Here is a 20,069-nt window from a genome sequence, read left to right as displayed (position 1 = left end):
CCCGCTCCTTCCAACCGAATGTTGCCAACAACTACCCTTTCAGGGCGCCATTATTGTCACAGTGCAAGAGGTCTAGCTGTTGAGTAGACAGTCTTGGATGCCCACCCTTGAAGCCATCTTTGGATGTCTGCGTTTGGCAGCCATTCATGTTTGAGAGACCTGTGTTTCAAAGCAAACGAACAGCTAAACCTCCACTGGATTGACCTCGTGGGAGGTATTAGAATCGAATCATGGATCCTCAAGCCCCGTAGAGGGCCAGAATCCATTGTCAGAAGTGCGGAGTCAGAAGTTGCAACCACAAAGAAACACCTCAAGTACTGGATAAATTACTTGGCCACGGTGAGGTGGGTGCTCGGAGTGCAAGTCAGCACTCCATATTCTCGACATTATCTGTACTCTTTTGGTGATAATAATGAAAATGACAAGTGACATTACGGCCCTGAAGACAGATGCTATAATTCCTGAGAGCTATGTCATCTATTATGTGAACCTTGCTCAAGTGTTCACTCCCGGATTACCATGATCTATAAATCTCAGAAGCTTTATAGCTATTTGTACAAATAGTCCGATAACTCGGTGAGAGAATTCTTTAAGTCATTGGAATGACTTGTAACTAGAACTAAAATACGCTCCAAAGCATGGTAACCTAGGTAAAGCCGAAACCACCAACTGAACACTTGTGTGTCGCTCTTTGTAAATATGCTTGACTGCCTGAAAGAGACGTTAACAGAGGTCTTCCCATTTAAAAGGGGCTAACTAAACGGGCAAGTTGCAAAAGAAATTCTGGCACAAGTCGTTGACAACAGTGTGCCTCCTTGACGCCTTCTGCTCTCGCTTCCTCGTCATTCTCATGAATTAAAGATATCATATCTGCGAGCAACTCATCTTTTCCACCTCGCATTGGATCCTACATCCAAAAACCAGAACTGTCTAAGATTAATGAATCACGGCAAACATCGGAAACGACAAGTCTTTCAGTATTAACAAAAGAATGCAATCGGACTAGAAAAGTGCCATGGTATGTACCACTAAGACAACAGATAATCCCATACTTCAAATAGAAATGAGCACACAGCTCAGAGTCAAGGCATAGCTAATAAGTATTTTCGTGCAGGTATTTAAAATTTAGATAGTCAACAAATTAGTATTGGTAAACTGAAAAAGGGTCCTTCAAGCTACATTTTCAACAAACATTACGAGAATTGGCATAAAAAGGTTTGCATTGCTTAGAAATGTGAGGTCGCCTCGTGCTATACGCCAACAAGAAACCTGACAAATAGTTTAGGCAACATAACACTCCAAATCGGCGTAATAATTTCCAGAACTAACTGTCTACATAGACATTCAGGTTCTACATCGAAAACTGATCAACTCTTGAACTCAGTCAACCTCTTACCCTCTATTAAAGAGTTACATGTGAGAAAGAAAACAGGTCAATACGAGATAAAAGCTCAGTACTAAAGAATCTGAACAGACACACGAAAAACATTGAACGCATACCTGCAGAAACAAGTCGGTGTGTGTCTTGTCTGGGTAAAACACCGTATTAACACGTGCACCCACCAATCGCAAGGCAACCGCAAACGCCACACTGCACATATCGATAATTCAATACAAATAAAATAGCGTAAATACCAAAAACATTCCGGAAAACAACTCTATCATACTAGTGCGTTCTCAAATCAGGTGACACGCTGCAAACGCATAGAACCTTACATAAATAGGAAAACAGTTGAAATACCTGGATACATGGGGAATGGAGTAATCTGCTGTTCCGTGATACAATGTGATAGGGGGAAGCAAAGGCACAGCCCTTCTAAAAGCTGGTGTCAAAACCATGTATTCTGGAGAAAATTTGGGCAAAGACTTCTCCCCCTCCATCATGCTGCATGGGCATAAACAATCATAAAAAATTAGCATGTAAAAGGAAAAATTTAGTCACCATTTTTGACTAGAATTTTGGATTGAAATTTGTCAATTTTGGTAGCAATCTCAGCAACGAAACTTTTCATATCGACTATGCATTTGTGTCGAAAGTTTCCAAGGCGCACCAATAGCCGCTACTAGGCACTACGAGGACGAGAGTACCTAAAGAAAATCTGCTTATAAAGACCCCTTTTATGAAAATGTTCCGAAAGCTTCGTCAGGTTGTATCTGCGCAACATTGAATTCAAAGAAATGAAGCTTTTGTTAGGGATCCTATTCTGAAGACTAGAATACCAGATTTATATTAAACATCAAGCATCAAGCATCAAGCATCAAGCATCAAACATCAAGTTTTCTGTTGCCCAACAATACTCAAATTCCACTCCAAAATATTCATAAGTTAAGATTTCCCATAAGTGCCTGACACAGTTGTTGAGTATTTAAGTTAGTGGAGTACAAAAACCAAAAGAAACCGTCAACTGAAAAATCCATACTCAGAATGGACGAAATCAACTTACCCGCCCGAAATAGCCATGCACGCATTAATCTGGGATGACCGCCAAACAAGGTCTGCTGGGTCCTGAGTTATCTCTTTCTCCGCTTGCATCAACAAAGCACAAGCCGCAAGATGCGCTCCAGCAGATTGACCTGCTAAGTAAACCCTGCTCCACAATACAGGAATGAGGACAATCATCTCAAGAGCAAAAATTTCTGGAATTTGTACCATGTAGGAAAATGTTCAACCATAGAAGAGTAGCATAAGATAAATCAATGTAGATAACATATTGGACCAGATCCACGTAAAGAGGTTACACACTCAAAACTTCAGCATAACATGAATCACACCAATGAAGTGCAACACTTCATCTGACTCACATGTTTGGGTCGCCACCATAGCTCTCCAGGTTCTGAAACACATAGCCTATCCCTGTTGTGACATCGGATATCATATCGCTGATGCTTCCTTGAGGAAAATTTCTGTAATGTCCACACCGATTGTTAAGATCGTGCACGTTGTGTATGAATATGTTCCTGCTGCTAACAAAGAAGCTAAACAATAAAAATGGCTAACACTACAGCAGCAATCACGACCACTACAGCATTTTTTCAGTTCATCGCTAGTACCCAAACGTCGTGAACCTGCTTGTAAAACCACAAACTGGGAAATAAACACGCAATCAAAGAACTAACTTGTACGAAAAGGACAATTTCCAAGAACACCATCGATTCAGACCTGGTCAACATTAAAAAGAGACAATAACGACGAAATCCAGCAACATGTTTAAATGCTAAGAATAAGAAGATTTAAACTGGGTGAGGTGGTACCTGTAATCGATGCACGCTACAATGATGTTACGATCCAAAAACTTCAGCGCTAACAAAGATCCCCACGCCTTATATCTAAGGCACACAACTTCTTAGTCAAAATGCGCAGCAAATAATTGAACGACAAAAATTCACGGGGTGAGGAAGAATGATGTAAGAAGGTATCCGTACATACCCGATAACCCAAGCTCCGCCCGTTACAAATATTACTACTGGCCTCGGTTTGTCAGTGTTAGGTGGCAAATACAAGTCAAACCTGTTCTATCATTGTCAACTAGAGATGAGAAGACAGGAGATGAAAAAAATGCAGTATATAAAAACAAAGAAAACAAAGCGGAGGGGGGTTACAAGGCTCCACTTCGATATAAAGTGAAAAGACCGGGTGAATTTGGCGTATATCTTTGGATTAACTGAATTGCAAGACTGTCAAGTATTGCAAATACCAGAGCATGTTGGTACAGTATTAAGTTCCTGGCACAAACTACATTATAAATACAATCGGAAGTAAAGCTCCTAACCTGTTCCGAGGTTGATTTCCATATATAATGCTTCGATGTACACGCGGGTCAAAATAATAGAAATATCCCACTGCAAACATCAAAAGATCCGCTTAATACAGGCGTGTTGCAAATAATAACAATGATACATTCTAAGAACCTCACGTGCTGCTGCAACAAAAACTAAGCTCCTCAGTCCTAAGCTTGACAGTGCCCTCAGATGGACAAGCACAGCTGCTGTCATAAAAACTTTTTAATACACAGACTAGATACATGTGCTGGAAAGGTCCTCACAGGCCTCATGGAACCATGTTCACCTGCATAGGTGAACTAGGATGCAACAAAGGTTATAGTGTGAACCTAAAAGTAAAGGGCAAGGGTGTCAAACTCACCCTGAAGAAAGCCTATCATGAGACACGCTGCATAAAGACCCAGCCGGATGAACTTGCCAATCCATCGAGTTCCAACTCTGATCCATCAAAACACTAAGAATCATTACCAGGTTGTACACGTAAATGAAACAAAGATCACTTATACAAACGTGCGACAAATTTTCACGTTGAAACTGAATAGGCCCTAACGATAGCAACATCATTGCAATCCGGTGATAGCAGGATTCGACAATGAAACAGACAACCAACAAAATCCATGGGCTTCAGCGTTCACAATCCAAAGCCACCCAAAATGAAATACAGCCATCAGCAAAACCTCTAAGGTGTAATTGCAGCTGTATCCTCAGACATAACTTACTCGACAAACTGAAAAAAAATCACAGGAATATGAGAGCGACAAAAAGGGCCTACCCTTCTGCCAGTGAGCGAGAAGGAGTCCATCAAAGATATGACTGAATTACCCTAGTAACTTCAACAGTGTGAGGGCTAATCGGGTAATCATGAAGGTCTCAGTGGCTGCGTGGCGTACATCCTGCGTGAACTCTTTCAGAGAGCCTTGACGAAGAGGACTACCCTTACCAAACTTACTTGGACCTGAGAAGGTCCTTCGCCGGTGATTCTCTAATCCGGGTAGAGTTTTCTGCGCATACATTCTGGTAACCATCAGGACTCAAAATGCGGAAAAAACTAAGAAAAGCAGAGCAAAAAGACTGTATTTCAAAAAGATGTCAAATATGCAAATGACACATGATGAAAACATTCGACCACAGCGACTGTTATTGCTTACTGAATTTTGCCTAGACACACTCGCTGTCACCTCTACCTTCCATAGACCTCACAACGCACAGCGAGTCATATAGACAATGCCAGATTCTTCAAGCAAGATTAACTGAAGAAGTACCCCGCACTAGTTACATGATAAATACCATGAAGTCTACCGTTCTCTCTGTGATTTCCCAGGTAAGTAGTGCGAACCTCTCAGTGGATTGTAAACTGTAAAGCAATAAACGATCTCCACATCTGTCTATTCTGCGAAATCTACGCAATCCGACTATTTATGATCTCAAATTCCATGCCCAAACTCCCTTGCTAACATCTTCCAATTTAATAAATTGAGCTACACCATTAAACAATTGCATCACATTTGCTCAGAAAATTCTCATATCAGATCGCGATTACTTCGAATGCATTGTCTTAAACCAATTCCATCAAACTAAAACAAGAACCACAGCTAGCAGAGGAATCCAACAATCTGCAGTGAAATGCTCTGTCCCGAAAACGTCTTCTCTGCTTTCCCCCACTACTCTTCACGCTGAAGCCTTCCAAGAAGTATACCAATCAACCAAACCACACAGCCAGACAACATCCAAAGAGTTCAGCTGCATTCTCCTACCCGCTGCGACAACAGCCGAGGCCCCCTTCGAGTAACGACGTCCGATTGAAACCGCAAGACATCACGCTGATTTCCGCCATCCTCTACCATGTCTCGATGTACCGCGTCCACGGCCTCCGGCAGTGGATCCGCAGCAATTCTCCTGACGTCCGCGGGCGTCGTTTCCCGTTCCTTACTCTCCACATTCACCTCCCCACTGCCAAGCACCTCCGCCTGCTTCATTCCATCCACTTCGTACCTCATCAACCCCGAATCCGGCGCATCCAAGCAAATTCCTGGCCCCGGTGTCTCCATTTCGTGGTGTGCCTGCTGCGCCAAACAGCATTTAAACAACCACCTCGTAATTGCTACCTCCTCCAATAGCAACTAATCACATGACTCCAAACTCTCCTCAACCTATCACCTCTCGCACCGAATGACAAATCACCGAAGCTCGGATTCCCCCGATCTCGGCGAGCTCGCCATGAGTACATCAAGTCCACCCGAGACAATAACAACCTTTTCCCCGAAACCGACGCGTGACCCGGATTCCACTCCACCAGCAGTGAACAAGTCCTATTGCCACCAGTCGCGTCGATCGGAGCGTCATAAACGAGGAAACCGACATCGGGACCACGAGCGTATATGGCAGCCATGCACCACCACTCACGCTGTGCATTCTCAACCTTCCCCTGGTTGCGACTACTCCTTGCGACGGAATCGAATCCTCGACGATGATGCTCCCCTCCCTCCGTCGCTTCAATTAGGGTTTCGACGTTGCACGGAGGAGGACGAGGACGAGGACGAAACTGAGGATGGGACCCTGGATTGAGTGGTTCTTTATGCTGGGATTTTTATCAGATCTTTTTCATTTTGTTGTGTCTTGAGGTGCCTTTGACTTTATCAATTCTCATCCATTCTTTTTCCAAGTATCATTATATTCGTTTTGTGTAAGTTGCAATGAATCAATCACGTATCCTAGAATTAAGAAAATTAACATGAAAATTATATGTAAATCTTCTTGTTTGTAGAAAAACATGGATTTAATCTATGTTGGTTTATTCATATATATATATATATATATATATAATAGAGTATATAATTTTATGTTATTATTTTTATTTTTTATACAATTGATATAACTTTTGTAATTGTGCTTTGTCAAATAATATAAATAGAAATTTAATAATCAATATCACATTTTGGAGAAAGTATTATATGAAGCAGTATGTACCAGTGTATCCATATTTGCCAGTTCTTTTTGTAATAAAATCCAAGTTACTTAAACAATTCTTGTGATGTGTTACTATACTACCAATCTATATAGAAATTTAGTACCATTTTTTTTAAATTTTTTTTAAAGATGTATCCAATTGACACCAATAAATATTTATTACACTTTTTACACACAATAGAGGAGAAAAATAAATAAATAAATACATAAATAAAACTAACATAGACATACACACATTGTCATTGACAAATTTCCAAAAATGAACTTATTTCAAATACCTTGTGTCTCAAAGAAATTGTTGTAATTATTAGCATTTACAAAAGTTCTAAAAAACTCGTCATAAATCATTATTTGTGTAATTAAAAATTAAATAAAACTTTACTTACAAAAAACAGTATCAAATATTGATTTTTAAAAATTTAACTATAATACAAAAATTTATTATATTTAAATATTAAAATCTTAGAATTAAAATTAAAATTATCATGTTTTAACTATGATTATTGTATTATAGCATGTACTTAAAAAATGACGCAATTATTGTACAAATAATTTAACACAATCGTTGCAAAATAACTGGCATGATCCTGAAATTTAACAAAAAATATACAAATAAGTACAAAAATACAAAAAAAAAAAAAAAAAAAAAAAAAACATGAAAGTTTAGTTGGATAAATTTCAAGAGTTGCATACAACAACTAAAATGCAAAAAAGAGAATTTTTTGTTTGCGAGAGAGAGAGAGAGTGAGTGAGAATGTGCACATTGGGTTTGTTTCAGTTTCAGTGTTGGGCGTCGTTGCCCTAAACCCACTAGTTGCAAGTAGCATCGTGGCGGAGATTCCAAGGTGGAGCTCTGTAAATTTTGAATCTTTACCTGCTTGCTCCACCTGAGGCAGCCGAGGAGGGTAGTAGTGTTATGTTTTTTTTCTGCTCAGTTAGGTGTGGATCTGTATTTGAGTGAATTGGATCTACAAACCTCTGGAATGCTGGCAGAGAGCGGAGCGGAGCATTTATCTTGGGGGATCCGGAGCTGGGCTTTGTTGGTCTTGTTTGTTCCAGTATGTGACGCGTTTGCACATCGTTTTTTTTTTTTTTTTTTTTTTTTTTTGTATTTTTTTTTGGTTTTTTGAAGTTGGGTCTCCTCTTCCATGGAGATTACTGACTCTGGATCACATGGATGTGGGATTAGGGAGAGGCAGCGACGATGGGAGAAAATGCGGTTCCCAGCAATATGGCGGAGCTCTTGGTGGTGCGCCACGGTGAAACCAGCTGGAATGTTTTGGGTCGACTCCAGGTGCTCCGTAGCTTTCTTATTTACATGTTTGTAATGTATCCTTTTTAGGTGTTTCAAGTTCCCAACCTGCAGCATTCAGAAGCTTTCCTGCGCCCATGCTGACTACCTACTTAGTTGTATTTTACTGGTTATGTTGTTGAATCTCTTTTAGTCTCAAGCCCAATCGCAGTAGAGTTTGTTTTTGCTTCCTCATGCGTAGAGTCATTGAAATACTATAAAGTAGGTAGAATCTACGGTATATTATGTTCAGGTAGCTTAACCTTCTTTTGAAGGGATTCCCACGAAAGATTCTATTTCTTTAGCATGGCGGAGACCATCTGGTGAAGTCCTCTGTATGGGCTAGCACTTAGCAGTTAGCAATGCAAGGTATTTTCAATTCATATAAGGTCAGGTCACCATGGAAATTTGAGATGGTACTTGAGAGATTTGGGGAAGATTATATTTTGTAGGCTATTATTTCTGAGCTCATCAGTCTTACATTACGGTTTCGTTTTTACGGTCCTTCAGTACATTAAATACGTTGGACTTATTGTAGAGCTGAAGCTACTTATAGCCTAAAGACGATGCCAATGTGTGTTGTAAACAGTTTAGAGTGCTGAAGTGGAACTTAAATTGTGTGCATTGTCTAGGGGCATGCGGAATCGGATCTCAATGAAGCTGGCAAGAAGCAAGCCCAGGCAGTTAAGTTTGCTAAGCTTTTGAAATTGTTCCGCACAGGTGCGCAGTCGTCGTTCAACGATCACTTCTTTCTGCATATTGTTGTTTTATTGAAAAAGTTGCATAATTTGATTACCATTAAGCTTGTTGTCCGGTAATGTTCTCTAGGCGGCTGAGAAGTTAGCAAGCATGGGGCTAGAATTTGCTGCCATTTACTCTTCGGATCTAAAAAGAGCTCTAGACACCGCCCAAGCTATTGCGGACAAATGTCAGTGCTCCAACGTAAAGATGAACTTTGAACTCTTATCGATTTAAGGATTCTCGATTTCTCACGTATGATCGTGCACTTATATATATTTTGACGATTACATGTAGTCAATATTGCAGCCTAGAAAGGCCGCATTTTCAGATGATTCCATTATTTGTTTCAGCTGCTTCCATCGTCAGATTTGTAACAGTTAGGGTTTACGCAGGTCATTGTTAGAGAGAATCTTCGTGAGAGATGTTTGGGGGATCTGGAGGGTCTGACACGTTCTGAGGCGAGAACTGCAGCACCAGAGGCTTTAAAAGCGTTCATGAAGAATAATGACTTCCTTCCAATTCCTGTACGACTAGCAGTAGATCCCAACTTTTACTTCACAGTTCAATTCCATCTCTTATCGTGTTTATATCATGCCTTATATGCTGCAAGTGCTCATTTACAAAGTGATCTGCTTAGAAATTGGTAAAATGTTTAGCTCAAGTTTGAGGTTCACACTTGTATGCAGGGCGGAGGGGAGAGCTTGGAGCAGTTGTGTGTGCGTGTCCAAAATGCTTTTGAACAAATCGCTTCAGGAAGCCTAGGTGAATTGCTGTCCACACACTTAAGAGTTGTTTTCAACACTACATTGCCCAGATGCTCTCTTGTTTACGATTGATCTTTGAGATAAGGCAATGTAATGAATCCATTTTGAGGGAAGGGCACCATATTCCTAACTTGATTAATGATTGAGGCCTGCACTATAACATCGTAAATCACCAATTTAGATAGACACAGAGACTGCATTTGTTATAACTCCTTAGGTTCCTCATTGCTTCGACAGAGATGCCAGTGAGTTGCTACTGCGGGCCTGTAAATTTTGTTCAGATCTCCGCACTTTGTGACATACCTCAGAGGAGAAGAATGCTCCAACTTCCCTTTTTTTTTTTTTTTTTTTTTTTTTTTTTTTCCTGTGATGTTAGTCAAGAGGCTTTTCATCGAACCAATTGGCTCACCAGGAAAACTACATCACCTTTGTGATGCAGGCAAAAGAGTTGTGGTGGTCACGCATGGTGGAGTGTTGCGTACTGCCCATATTCTTGCAACAGGCCTGCCTTGCTCTGGGAAGGTTGTGAATGCCTCCATCAACGTTTTCCGCATCTCTGATGAGAAAGACTGGACGATCACTTGTTGGGGTGCAGCCAGCCATTTGCAGGATATTGGGTTCCTTGATACAGGATTTGGAGGAGACAAGCTCTCCGGGTAGGATTTTTCCATTCCTGGGTCATAGTTTTGATAATATTCTGTTAGGGTGTCTGAGTAGGCCAGTATCGTCATATTCACCTATGCACAAGGTATTTATATTTGTTGTGTGGACCATTTCTGCCTCTGATAGGCAGTGAAGCCAATGAGGCGTATAATCTAGTACAGCCGTGGCTGGTATTGATCATTCAAACTGAAATCTAGTAGCGTTTTGTTTTGTTGATCAATAAAAAAAAATATCTATATTTGAATTATAAATATTGGAAGTCATGAGTCTATGAATAATGTTTTTGTGCTTACACTGTTAAACAATCAAAAGACAGAAATCTAACGTGGTAAATGGAAATCAATGAGATGATCCAAATGGAATTATAACTAACAATGTGTTTTTATTTTGTTGTGATGCATTCATGGTATTTGTGTGAAGGATGCATGTATGAAAATTTTATACGTAGCAGATACTTAGGTTGTGTGAATTCGTTTCTTTGTAGAAATGATATAATATGATTTTATCTTTTTAATATTAATGTTTAAAAAAATCTCACAAACTAATTACAAATCATCTTTAAAAACTATCTTGTAACTAAAAATTTGATCCTAAAAAATAAATTCAAAAGAGCACTATTCTAATTCAGATTAAGTCACATCATTGATTAATTAAAAAAAAAAGGAAAAATTTGTAATAAATATTTTTCTTAATTTAGAAATTTTAATGGATTGCTAAGATTGTAATATTTTTTTTACTATCAAATATCAATCATAAAAATTATTAATGATATTTAAAATAATCAGTAATTAATAAAGTTAAAAAAATTATTATGATAAGGTTATAAGGATTTTGATTCAAATAAGTAATACTAAGTTGTGGTCCAAACACAAGAATTTTGAAGAAAAAGTCAACAAAAAAAATTGGTTGGCATATGATCTTATATTTCTTTACAAAGTTAAGATTAGCTAAAGAATTATACTTTCTAACACAAATGTTAAAAAATTATTATTATTCTATAATTATCTTTAAAAAAATCACACAAAATTAAAGATGTGCCCATAGTTACACTAATAGAAATATAAAATAATATTGTTTTTTATGTTATGTTGTGTATGTAATTTTGATTTGATCTTAAGAGATAATAACTTTAAAAATCATAATTATAGATGTTAGGATTAAATAAATACAACTTATTGTATCATAGGATGATAACTAAAAAAATGATAAGTAAATAATAGAAATATTTATTTAATATACTTTTGATTCTTTTTTTAATATTTTAGATACAAACCAAATATATTGCTATAAAAATCCTATATTTTATTTGCAAACAAATATGTAATAAACTTTGTATCAATGTTAGCCATTAGATTTTGAATATAATTGAATCTTAAAACTATAATACTTCCATATATATAATGTATATAAAGACATTGAATAGATATTATTCAAATTATTTAATGGTAGTTTATAAGTTTTGGTAAGCGAACATAAGAATATTTATCAATAGTATATATTGGAATAGACCACCAATTATTTATAAATAATACTTATTTATTTATTTTAAAAATAAAAGATAACAATCTATTATAAAATTGCATTGTGTAAGTTTTAGTACAAGTATATTTTTTCAATTATAGACCAAAAACACGAAATCATCTTATTAAACAAGAATTTGACTAATTCGAATGTAATCATGCTTCCAAAAAAATTATACAAAGAATAATCAAATAATCATTTTAAAGTATTTGTACTAATCAACTTTTCTACATAAAACTTTGGTGCATACTTGAACCATGGAAATAATGCAATTATAGTCTCAAGTATCAAGGAGGATTTTAAACATTTTTATTGTACATTGGGTGATCTTTGACATATAATACAATACATGATTTAACCTCATATTACTATATATACATGTAGACACATACATTCATGCACACACATACATTTCACATGCACATACATTATTAGCTTCTTAATTCTCATATCAAACATATTTACTAAAAATAAACACTCACTTATTCTTCCATAAGTATAAAACCTTCCATCTTAAACATATAGAGATATATGCCAAGTCCAAAGCATGCCAAAAAATGTTACATACAATAAAATTATATATATATATATATATATATGAAAACATGTACACACTAAAGACAAAAAATTCACCTCAAGGGGCTCGTTAGAGTAAAGGTTTTATAGTTTTTTTGTGACTGCCCGTTGACAGAGCATGAGGGCTACCACTTCGGAATCCATTTGCAAACAGCAGATGAACGTTGCGGATGTACGAGAAACAACATACATAGTATATAAAGGAAATCATTCATCCACAAAAGCAAACAGGCTTCGTGGAAAGGGGGAGGGGGTGACCTAATTGTGCGATGGTGTCGTCGCAGTCCCGACGCGCTTCAGCCGGCCAAATGGCGACGATTCTGTCGAGCACAGCGGGTTTGGGGTAATGGGTATGGCATGATTCTGGTAATACGTCTTCTCCTCGCACCGTGCTTCACAACCCACAACATTGATTGATCGATTCTTATTCAAATGCGGACTTGTCTCTGGTGACGCCATCTCTGAAGCTTCCTCCCTCACACGGCACATCTTCTCTACCGTTTTGCTCGGAGGCGTTAACTTCCTTCACAGATCCCGCGTTCTTTTGTCCTGCTGATCGAGAGCACTTGTTTCCCCTACCCACCCATCTTCTTGTCTCTGGTTGTTTGTTTTGGAAAGGCGGGAGCGGAGGGATTGAAATATCGATCGCCTCGTGTGTTTGATACGGACCCTGCGTTGAGAGTGGGACGTGTTGTTGTGGGTTTTTGGTTCGGGAGCGATGGGGGATACTAACCGAGCGAAAGGGATGGAGTATGAGAAGAAGGCGGAGAAGCGGTTGACTGGGTGGGGATTGTTTGGAAGTACCCATAAGTATGAAGACGCCGCTGATTTGTTCGAGAAGGCTGGAAATGCGTACAAGCTTGCTAAAGCCTGTGAGTAAAATTTTCGGGGTTGTAGACTTCGGTTCGGGTCTTGGCAGCCGTTCGATCGTGGTAATGCCAGGTTCCGTGGGCATTCTGGTTACTTCTAGGTTGTGATCTTGGAGTTGTTTTTGTTTATTTATCTATTTATTTTCTAAATATTTGTTTCGTATCCAGGGGACGAAGCGGCTATCGTGTACACCAAGTTGGCGAACTGTCAGCTGAAGGTATGAATTCTTTTTGCTTTGATGTTCTTTTGCTTAGCTAGTAGGAAATTTCAGAGAGACAAATATGAGGTGTATTAAAATTTCCGGGCGACACAAGATTCTAGGGATTGATCCTACTTTTAAGAAAGTGTTTGACATTAGCCTTTTATGGATTGCAGTTGGACAGCAAGCATGAAGCAGCTGCAGCTTATGTTGATGCTGCAAATGCCTACAAGAAGAAGCCAGACACCGACCGTAAGGCCCATTTGACGATGATAGAAGCCTGTCGATTTTTTTCCTGCTGTTTGCGTTCGTGTTGAGAAGCTCCAATGTTTTTGGTTGCTATTAAATACTATCTAACGTGGGTTTTTCTCTTCGCAAAACAGAGTGTGTCAGGATGATGAACATGGCTATACATATGTTCGAAGAGATTGGAAGATTATCAATGGCAGCTAAGCATTACAAGGTAATGATTTCTCGTAGTTTAGTAGTTTGTCTTAGTAGTTTCAATGGAATTTTCGGTTGTATTTCATCGAGCATTGAAGGAGAAGACGTGATGGAAGAAAGTAGCGCGTGCTTTGTACCTATTTACTAGGGTTGACTGTGAATTAGTGACTGGTATATTGTGTAGTATGTCCACATTTATAATCAACAAACCGAAACGGTGTGGTGAGGAAATTGCTCCAGTACATGTGATCAGAGAACTTATCATAAATGCGAACAGAAAATAATTTCTAACGAAGTATAGTGAGACAAAAGAATCTTTTCGTCACTTATGAGGTGGATCTCTATTTTCCCCTCGAAGACTGATCTTGGTAGAATTTCCTACTAAATTTTAGTTGCTTTTTCATCAAAATACGCATGTAATTTGAACGTTAAATTCCGAAGATTGTAGGTTTTTGATGACGTGGGATGTGTATACAGGACATTGCGGAAATTTATGAGAAGGAGGAGAACTATCTAAAAGCTATAGAGTACTATGAAAAAGCAGCTGATCTTTACTCAGGAGAGAATGTGGACAGTACTAGCAACCAATGCAAGCTCAAGGTTGCACAGTACGCGGCTCAAATGGAACAGTACGTTCTGCTCTTTATTCTACTATACTTGTATCAATGCATCCATTCTGGTGTAAGAGTTGGTTACTCTTTCAAGATTTACAAGGATGTGCTTATAGTTTCATAAATAGAAAACCGTTTTTTCACTTACCATCGCATTTTCAAATCTATCTCAATCTGACTTGGTCAACTTTATTTGACGACCTTCGAAGGTTGATTCAATTGATGCATCGGTTCCTCGTTTGGAAGTATAATGTGAAACACGGTAAATTTTGATGTACTGTTTCTACGTTATGATTTTTTGTCAAATTAATGTCAAATTACACTTCCTACTGAATATAATTGTTTGTTGTCACAGGTACGACAAAGCAATCCAAATCTATGAGGAGGTGGCCAAGCATTCTATGAACAATAACTTGTTGAAGTATAGTGTAAAAGGATACCTTTTGAATGCTGGTCTCTGCCAGATTTGTGGAAGTGATGACGTTAAAGTCGAGAATGCCATACAAAATTACCAGGTTAGTTCACCATCATTGTCATGTTTGGTTCACATTGTCAACAAGATCATCAGTATATCAGGTTGCTTCTGAGTTTCAAGTGAAATACCACTAAAGATATCTCTCTGTGTTGCAGGATTTGGACCCTACGTTCTTTGGCACGAGAGAATGCAAGTTTTTGCAGGTTGCTCTCCGATCTTACAATTTCTTCTTTTCTTTGATGTTAAGTTCTGCTATGTAATGTTGCTATGCTACCATTATCATCCACTTGGTCTGATTATGTGTCCTCAATTCTGAAGTGGAAAAATTATGCGGGGATTTCGCAGGATTTAGCTGCTGCAATCGTTGAGGGGGACACTGATAAATTCACTGATGTTGTGAAAGAATTTGACAGCATGAGCCGCCTGGTGAGCTTAGTTTTCTAAGAGTTGTGGTTCTTGTCAAGTGACGTGAGTTTTAGATGATACTCAGAATGTTTGAATATAACTCTTCAATTGCACACTAATGGCCTCGCGTATATTTTAGTAGCACAGCGAAATGACATTTGCTATCAGGCAGGTAACTTTGACTTGAAAAACAGAACAACGCTCCTCTTTAGCGTGCTTATTATTCCCGATTGATGGTACTAATTATTTTTTTTAATCGGTTGGTGCTTTAGCTAACTTTTTTACAATCATCAGAGTAGTTGCTCTGTCCATTGCGGTCATGTTGCACTTTGGCCTTGTCTTATTTTGTGAAGGTGTTTCAGTATAGAATTGTTTAGGTCATTGCTAACATTTATGGCTACATTTTTAGAGTCCTAACATTCGACTTGGTGGATACAGGATCAATGGAAAACCACGCTGCTGTTGCGAGCAAAGAATGCTTTGAAGAATAAATCTCAGGATGAAGAAGACCTTATGTGAGAAGCTCAGGAATTGGTGCTTCTTTACAGATTAACTGTCGCGTATTTTAGCTTACCTCAAATGGAACAAACGTCACATCCCGCATGTAAAGATATCCCTTTGGTCCTTGGCCTTGCGTTTTCTATTTTTAAAAGGTTCGTTGACCTTGTCAACGACCTTCTTCTATTCCTTGTTATCCTTGCACATCTCCTGTATGATCTCTTGAGTCCTGCGTAAATGACCTATTCCTGGCGGAGCATGTCATGACGCCATCGTACCTGGAAAGATTGTTTTGCCACAATCGTAGAGTGAAGTTTACTTTGAGACATTTACGTGGTACTTTTGGCCATTAGCATTTGAGACTGAATGCACATTAGAATCTAGGAATTTGTGTGACGATCCCACCGATGCTGTTGGATAATTTTTTAAGAAAGGTCGGAGTTGATATCCCCTTTGTTTTTCAGTAACGACAGTTTTCCAATAGCTGGCCTCAATTTCTCAGTATTGTACGCAGAAGTGAGATCACTATCTGTCAACATGGTTTGTGTTTCTCAAATACAACCATTTCTTGTAATCCATTTACTGGAATAAAGATCACTGATTGCGAACTGTTTTCGTCAAGCTGATTGATGAATTTTGAAGGCCGAGTTTATCCGTATTTTGGCAAGATCCAGAAATCACGGACAACCTTAAATCACATTTGAGAAGATCGGTGTATCGATTCGCATCTCCAACGTAACCCATATACAATCGCCGCTTGTGGATGACCTGGTCCTTCGGTACGCTCAGCAGTGTGCAATTCTACCTCAACAGTGGCCAACTAAACCAGTTTACTCAACCAATTTCCAGTCGCAGCGTTTGAAGGCTTTTAAAAAGTCCCGAAATACAACTTGCTATCGTCGATTTACGTGTGGCCAATCTTATTATGTCAAATCATGAGGGGTTTGTATAATTAGATAGTCACCACCAGTTGTTAAGCATGACGTAGGCTCCACATCAGTTCTTCCGTTTAAGGAATGTGGGTTCCCTTTGACATCAGGGCTTGGTTGCATTGCTAGTTTTCGTGGTTTCGTATTGAAGAAGTAAAACTCGAGGGCATTTTTCAGGATTATAATATGTTTGAACTGAAAAAAAAGAATAGGGGGTCATGGTGTCAAACTTGACTTACAGATCGTTGAAATGACCCAAGTTTTGTGTAACTTGTATTGACGGGGTTTTGTGCAACTTCACAAAAATTCCACTGAAGCCCAGCAGAAATTTGCTTGAATGACGATGTTTGTATCTAAGATTCTCTCCCTATCGAGCCCTGACCATATACGTGTTATTGGGTGAGTTGAGTGTGCGATCTGTAAAGACGATGGAGCCTAATGAAGGGCGGCATTTGGTACCACCTGGATGTGTCTTTTTCACCGATTCACGTTTAGAAATTTGCTACAACTTAAGTATGCTTTGGGAGTATCTTTCATCCAAGACCTCGTCAGTTTCTATGGACAGTGGTTCTTCAAATAAATGCCTGTAAGTTGTTCAATTTTAGCTGAATGAGGTGGGTACCTGGGCACAGAATCGATGACAGAATTCTGTAGCCGCAGAAGCACCATGCGGAGGAGCTGTAGGAGGAGCATTAGATTTGCGTCAAAGCGTTCTCGAAAGATTGTCGCTATTGTTAACATATTGTAGAAGTATTCAACATGTAGAAACAATTCTAGCTATTCTTATTACATGTAATCTCGATCATATATGTCATCATACGCATCAGGAGAATAACTATCTTCGTCGGGCTTGTCAACGAGTAGCTGCTTCTTCTTTGGCCCTGTCCAAGCAATTCCACAGTAAGAATCGTAATGAAGCACGGTATTCCTTCATGAATCCCCAAGGATCCTCCCCACAATGCTATATACCAATTCTAATGTATGCAACCAACATCAATCAGACATCCCGCTTCACTGTAGTGAACTTTTATCCAGTTCTATTCTGATGAATCTTCGAAGCCCAGTCTGAGTTCAGAAGTCATAGCCTTAAGTTAGAGGGTCAAAATACTGTACCCTAGCTCTGCATTTCTGGTGAAATCATAATCTTTAAAAAGAAAAAGAAAATGAAAACCAAGTCTGTGTGGATAACACGTGAACCAGTGAATGAGTCGTGCTGACAGTAGTACCTTTCTGCTTTCTTCCAGCTTCGGCATCCCTCAACTTTTCATTCGCAATCACTGCTATGCTTGAGGCAAGTTCCTTAGTATGAGTAGCCGTTAGATTTTTAACAGAGTGTCGCACTAATGCCTTCAAAAGGGTCATGTAATGAAAACTTTTCTGCAAAGGTTAACAATCCACCACACAGCAATCAAGTTACAGTCTGCTCGCGAATCATAACCACACGACAACTGATTTTCATAATCAAAACAGTAATTCAAAACATTCCAAGGTTCAATAACCTTAACCAGTTAAGATTCAGGTTTTCGATAACCTAGAAATTGTTTCACACGAATCATAATTTCCAGTCTCAAATAAGACCATGCAAAGTCGGTGACCTTCCCCATAACGACGCATACCTCAAAGGGTCTGATCTTGTCAAGCACTAGATCAGCATATGTAAGAAAGTCATTCGAAGACTTGGGGATAAAGTCTTCCAGGGTGTTTCCCTCTTTCGATTCATGTCCTGGAGACAAAGCGGCGACATTTCTGTTGTCAGCTTTTTCGACCAACCTGCCATGTACAACTTTCAACAGTCAATATGTACCCAGGAAGCCATTCGTATCGCCGATGACCATCATCAACTGAGTAACTCTACCATACCTTCGTTGCCGTAGTTTCTCAGTTAGAGGATCTGAAAATGGCTCGTCCTTAGATGTTACATTATTGGCCTTGTTCCTTTTCTTCTCTGGCTTTAGCTCGGAAGGGGATTCCTAAAGGTCCACAGTTTTTTTTTTTTTTTTTTTTTTTTGTTCAATCAATCAGTCCTTCACACAGATCTCAGTTCTTTCCCAGCACGAGAGGAGGTAGGAAATCCACTACTTTATACAGTACAAGACCATATAATTGAGATGCTTTCCCAAATCAAAAACTTCACTCACATATAACGTCTCCTATTCACTATGCTAATGGCCTTCTTGATTAAGCATGAAAAATTCCGAATCATTTCATAGACTGAAAGGCTTACCGTTCTAGGCTTTTCCACGACCTTGCAGTTTGTCTTTACCTCTTCGACGTCTTCATCACCCCACTGGGCTTTTGGCACCTCCTTCGCCAACTCCACGGGCAGTGGCTCAAAATCCTCATTATCTGCGAAACACGCACATTGCAATGTTGAGTGCACTTTTCATTACTTGAAGTTGAACATGATTTGTTGGGCGCGATCATGACAAGCATCGCTGCATGATATTTCAAGAAGAAACTCGGGTACAAGTATCAAAGAACGTGAAGAGAAACGCACCCCAGTCATCCATGATGTTTAGTTTGTAATGAGCTTGAAAAGCAATCGACTCCTCACAGCTATATTCTCCCAACCGTTAAAACCTCCGAACTGGACGTGGAAATCCCAAAAATTTCATAGATTAATTTGTTTCAGCTACTAATTGATCCAACACTCGGAGGTGCTGCACGAAACACAGGTAAAACTTCCTTCAATCGCTCAAGATGACACAACTACTTTGTCAGAAAATTCATCGTTCAATATGTACTAGTACCATTCCATTTCGTTCAAGGTAATCACAACCACCGCTAATATAAAGAATAAGCAAACAAACAGCAATTGGCGTTGCGAAACTAACGATTTCTGTGTAAACCTCCAACAGGTCAATCAAGTAGCACCACGCGAATAGAAAGTTTCTCAAAACGAATTCTATAGAAACTGCTCGAGTTAAGAGAAAGCTAGACACAGATGACGAAAGCACATCGGAAGCTAAGAACCGAGAGCATCACAGAGTCTTACAAGGTACCCCCCCCCCCTAAGGTACCCCCCCTGTAGAGCAAGAGCCTTTATAAAAACTCCAAAACACTAGAAACCCACGAAACCGGAGGTGATCGAGACTAGACTGGCTTCCCGAAGTAGAAGGAAAACCAACCTTAGATCGCCAGAAGAATTTTCCAGAAGCACGAAGAAGCTCCGAAGGCTTGGAGGGGACGCAACCAAGCGAAGCGGCAATCGAGGCATCATCGCACGAGCCCATGATGCGGGACACTCAATCGAGTCAAGGCCAGAAGAAAATTTTAACAAAACAAGTTGAACAGAGTTCGGTGCAAAGCACGAGGGCAGCCAGCGACTTTGCCAA

General features: G+C 39.2%; 4 protein-coding genes across 8 annotated transcripts; 2 read left to right on the top strand and 2 right to left on the bottom strand.

The window, feature by feature from the left end:
* Positions 1-315: 315 nt before the first annotated feature.
* LOC112276857 (isoprenylcysteine alpha-carbonyl methylesterase ICME) lies at positions 316-6,302 on the bottom strand. 2 transcript variants are annotated; one of them, XM_024508623.3, is made up of 12 exons: positions 5,535-6,302; positions 4,603-4,781; positions 4,142-4,218; positions 3,771-3,840; positions 3,428-3,508; positions 3,253-3,327; positions 2,803-2,904; positions 2,445-2,588; positions 2,089-2,154; positions 1,742-1,885; positions 1,501-1,591; positions 316-907 (listed from the first exon to the last, which is right to left on the bottom strand). In XM_024508623.3, exons 1-12 carry the CDS (start codon positions 5,826-5,828, stop codon positions 743-745), a joined length of 1,488 nt encoding a protein of 495 aa, XP_024364391.1. In that variant the 5' UTR covers positions 5,829-6,302; the 3' UTR covers positions 316-742. The 2 variants fall into 2 exon arrangements, with proteins under 2 accessions (XP_024364391.1, XP_024364392.1); XM_024508624.3 differs by lacking the exon at positions 3,428-3,508 and having other exon boundaries at positions 5,535-6,148.
* Positions 6,303-7,466: 1,164 nt separating this feature from the next.
* Positions 7,467-10,457, top strand: LOC112276858 (phosphoglycerate mutase-like protein 4). Of its 4 annotated transcripts, XM_073530788.2 has the most exons (8): positions 7,511-7,592; positions 7,741-7,805; positions 7,937-8,041; positions 8,671-8,721; positions 8,867-8,980; positions 9,172-9,303; positions 9,466-9,541; positions 9,983-10,457. In XM_073530788.2, the coding sequence occupies exons 3-8, from the start codon at positions 7,952-7,954 to the stop codon at positions 10,201-10,203; spliced, it is 684 nt and encodes a 227-aa protein (XP_073386889.1). In that variant the 5' UTR covers positions 7,511-7,592; positions 7,741-7,805; positions 7,937-7,951; the 3' UTR covers positions 10,204-10,457. The 4 variants fall into 4 exon arrangements, with proteins under 4 accessions (XP_024364395.1, XP_024364394.1, XP_073386889.1 ...); XM_024508627.3 differs by lacking the exon at positions 7,741-7,805 and having other exon boundaries at positions 7,467-7,592; XM_024508626.3 differs by having other exon boundaries at positions 7,484-7,805.
* Positions 10,458-12,742: 2,285 nt separating this feature from the next.
* Positions 12,743-16,413, top strand: LOC112276810 (alpha-soluble NSF attachment protein 2). The gene is made up of 9 exons (XM_024508520.3): positions 12,743-13,175; positions 13,341-13,390; positions 13,549-13,624; positions 13,756-13,835; positions 14,294-14,445; positions 14,783-14,942; positions 15,058-15,105; positions 15,248-15,328; positions 15,746-16,413. Exons 1-9 carry the CDS (start codon positions 13,022-13,024, stop codon positions 15,824-15,826), a joined length of 882 nt encoding a protein of 293 aa, XP_024364288.1. The 5' UTR covers positions 12,743-13,021; the 3' UTR covers positions 15,827-16,413.
* Positions 16,414-17,302: 889 nt separating this feature from the next.
* LOC112276811 (uncharacterized) lies at positions 17,303-20,069 on the bottom strand. Its single transcript, XM_024508524.3, has 7 exons — positions 19,863-20,069; positions 19,232-19,321; positions 18,959-19,080; positions 18,595-18,704; positions 18,351-18,504; positions 17,961-18,111; positions 17,303-17,615 (listed from the first exon to the last, which is right to left on the bottom strand). Exons 2-7 carry the CDS (start codon positions 19,242-19,244, stop codon positions 17,521-17,523), a joined length of 645 nt encoding a protein of 214 aa, XP_024364292.1. The 5' UTR covers positions 19,245-19,321; positions 19,863-20,069; the 3' UTR covers positions 17,303-17,520.

This window comes from Physcomitrium patens, chromosome 24 (assembly GCF_059467195.1).
Source record: "Physcomitrium patens ecotype Gransden chromosome 24, ASM5946719v1, whole genome shotgun sequence".
In the NCBI taxonomy this organism is placed as follows: Eukaryota; Viridiplantae; Streptophyta; class Bryopsida; order Funariales; family Funariaceae; genus Physcomitrium; species Physcomitrium patens.
Note: the sequence above shows the minus strand (reverse complement) of the source record. Positions and strands in the feature narration are given on the sequence as shown.

Excerpts from the sequence above, each read along its gene's own strand:
- LOC112276857 (XM_024508623.3), bottom strand. The coding sequence starts at position 5,828 with ATGGAGACACCGGGGCCAGGAATTTGCTTGGATGCGCCGGATTCGGGG. Across the intron at positions 4,219-4,602 it reads ACACTGTTGAAGTTACTAGG|AGTTGGAACTCGATGGATTG; the intron begins GTAATTCAGTCA and ends TTGATGGATCAG. Across the intron at positions 3,509-3,770 it reads GGAAATCAACCTCGGAACAG|GTTTGACTTGTATTTGCCAC; the intron begins GTTAGGAGCTTT and ends ATGATAGAACAG.
- LOC112276858 (XM_024508626.3), top strand. The coding sequence starts at position 7,731 with ATGCTGGCAGAGAGCGGAGCGGAGCATTTATCTTGGGGGATCCGGAGC. Across the intron at positions 7,806-7,936 it reads TGTTGGTCTTGTTTGTTCCA|GGAGAGGCAGCGACGATGGG; the intron begins GTATGTGACGCG and ends ATGTGGGATTAG. Across the intron at positions 8,042-8,670 it reads ATGTTTTGGGTCGACTCCAG|GGGCATGCGGAATCGGATCT; the intron begins GTGCTCCGTAGC and ends TGCATTGTCTAG.
- LOC112276810 (XM_024508520.3), top strand. The coding sequence starts at position 13,022 with ATGGGGGATACTAACCGAGCGAAAGGGATGGAGTATGAGAAGAAGGCG. Across the intron at positions 13,625-13,755 it reads GAAGAAGCCAGACACCGACC|AGTGTGTCAGGATGATGAAC; the intron begins GTAAGGCCCATT and ends TTCGCAAAACAG. Across the intron at positions 15,329-15,745 it reads TTGACAGCATGAGCCGCCTG|GATCAATGGAAAACCACGCT; the intron begins GTGAGCTTAGTT and ends TGGTGGATACAG.
- LOC112276811 (XM_024508524.3), bottom strand. Across the intron at positions 18,705-18,958 it reads TCGTGGAAAAGCCTAGAACG|GAATCCCCTTCCGAGCTAAA; the intron begins GTAAGCCTTTCA and ends GTGGACCTTTAG. Across the intron at positions 17,616-17,960 it reads AGCTGGAAGAAAGCAGAAAG|GGCCAAAGAAGAAGCAGCTA; the intron begins GTACTACTGTCA and ends TTGCTTGGACAG.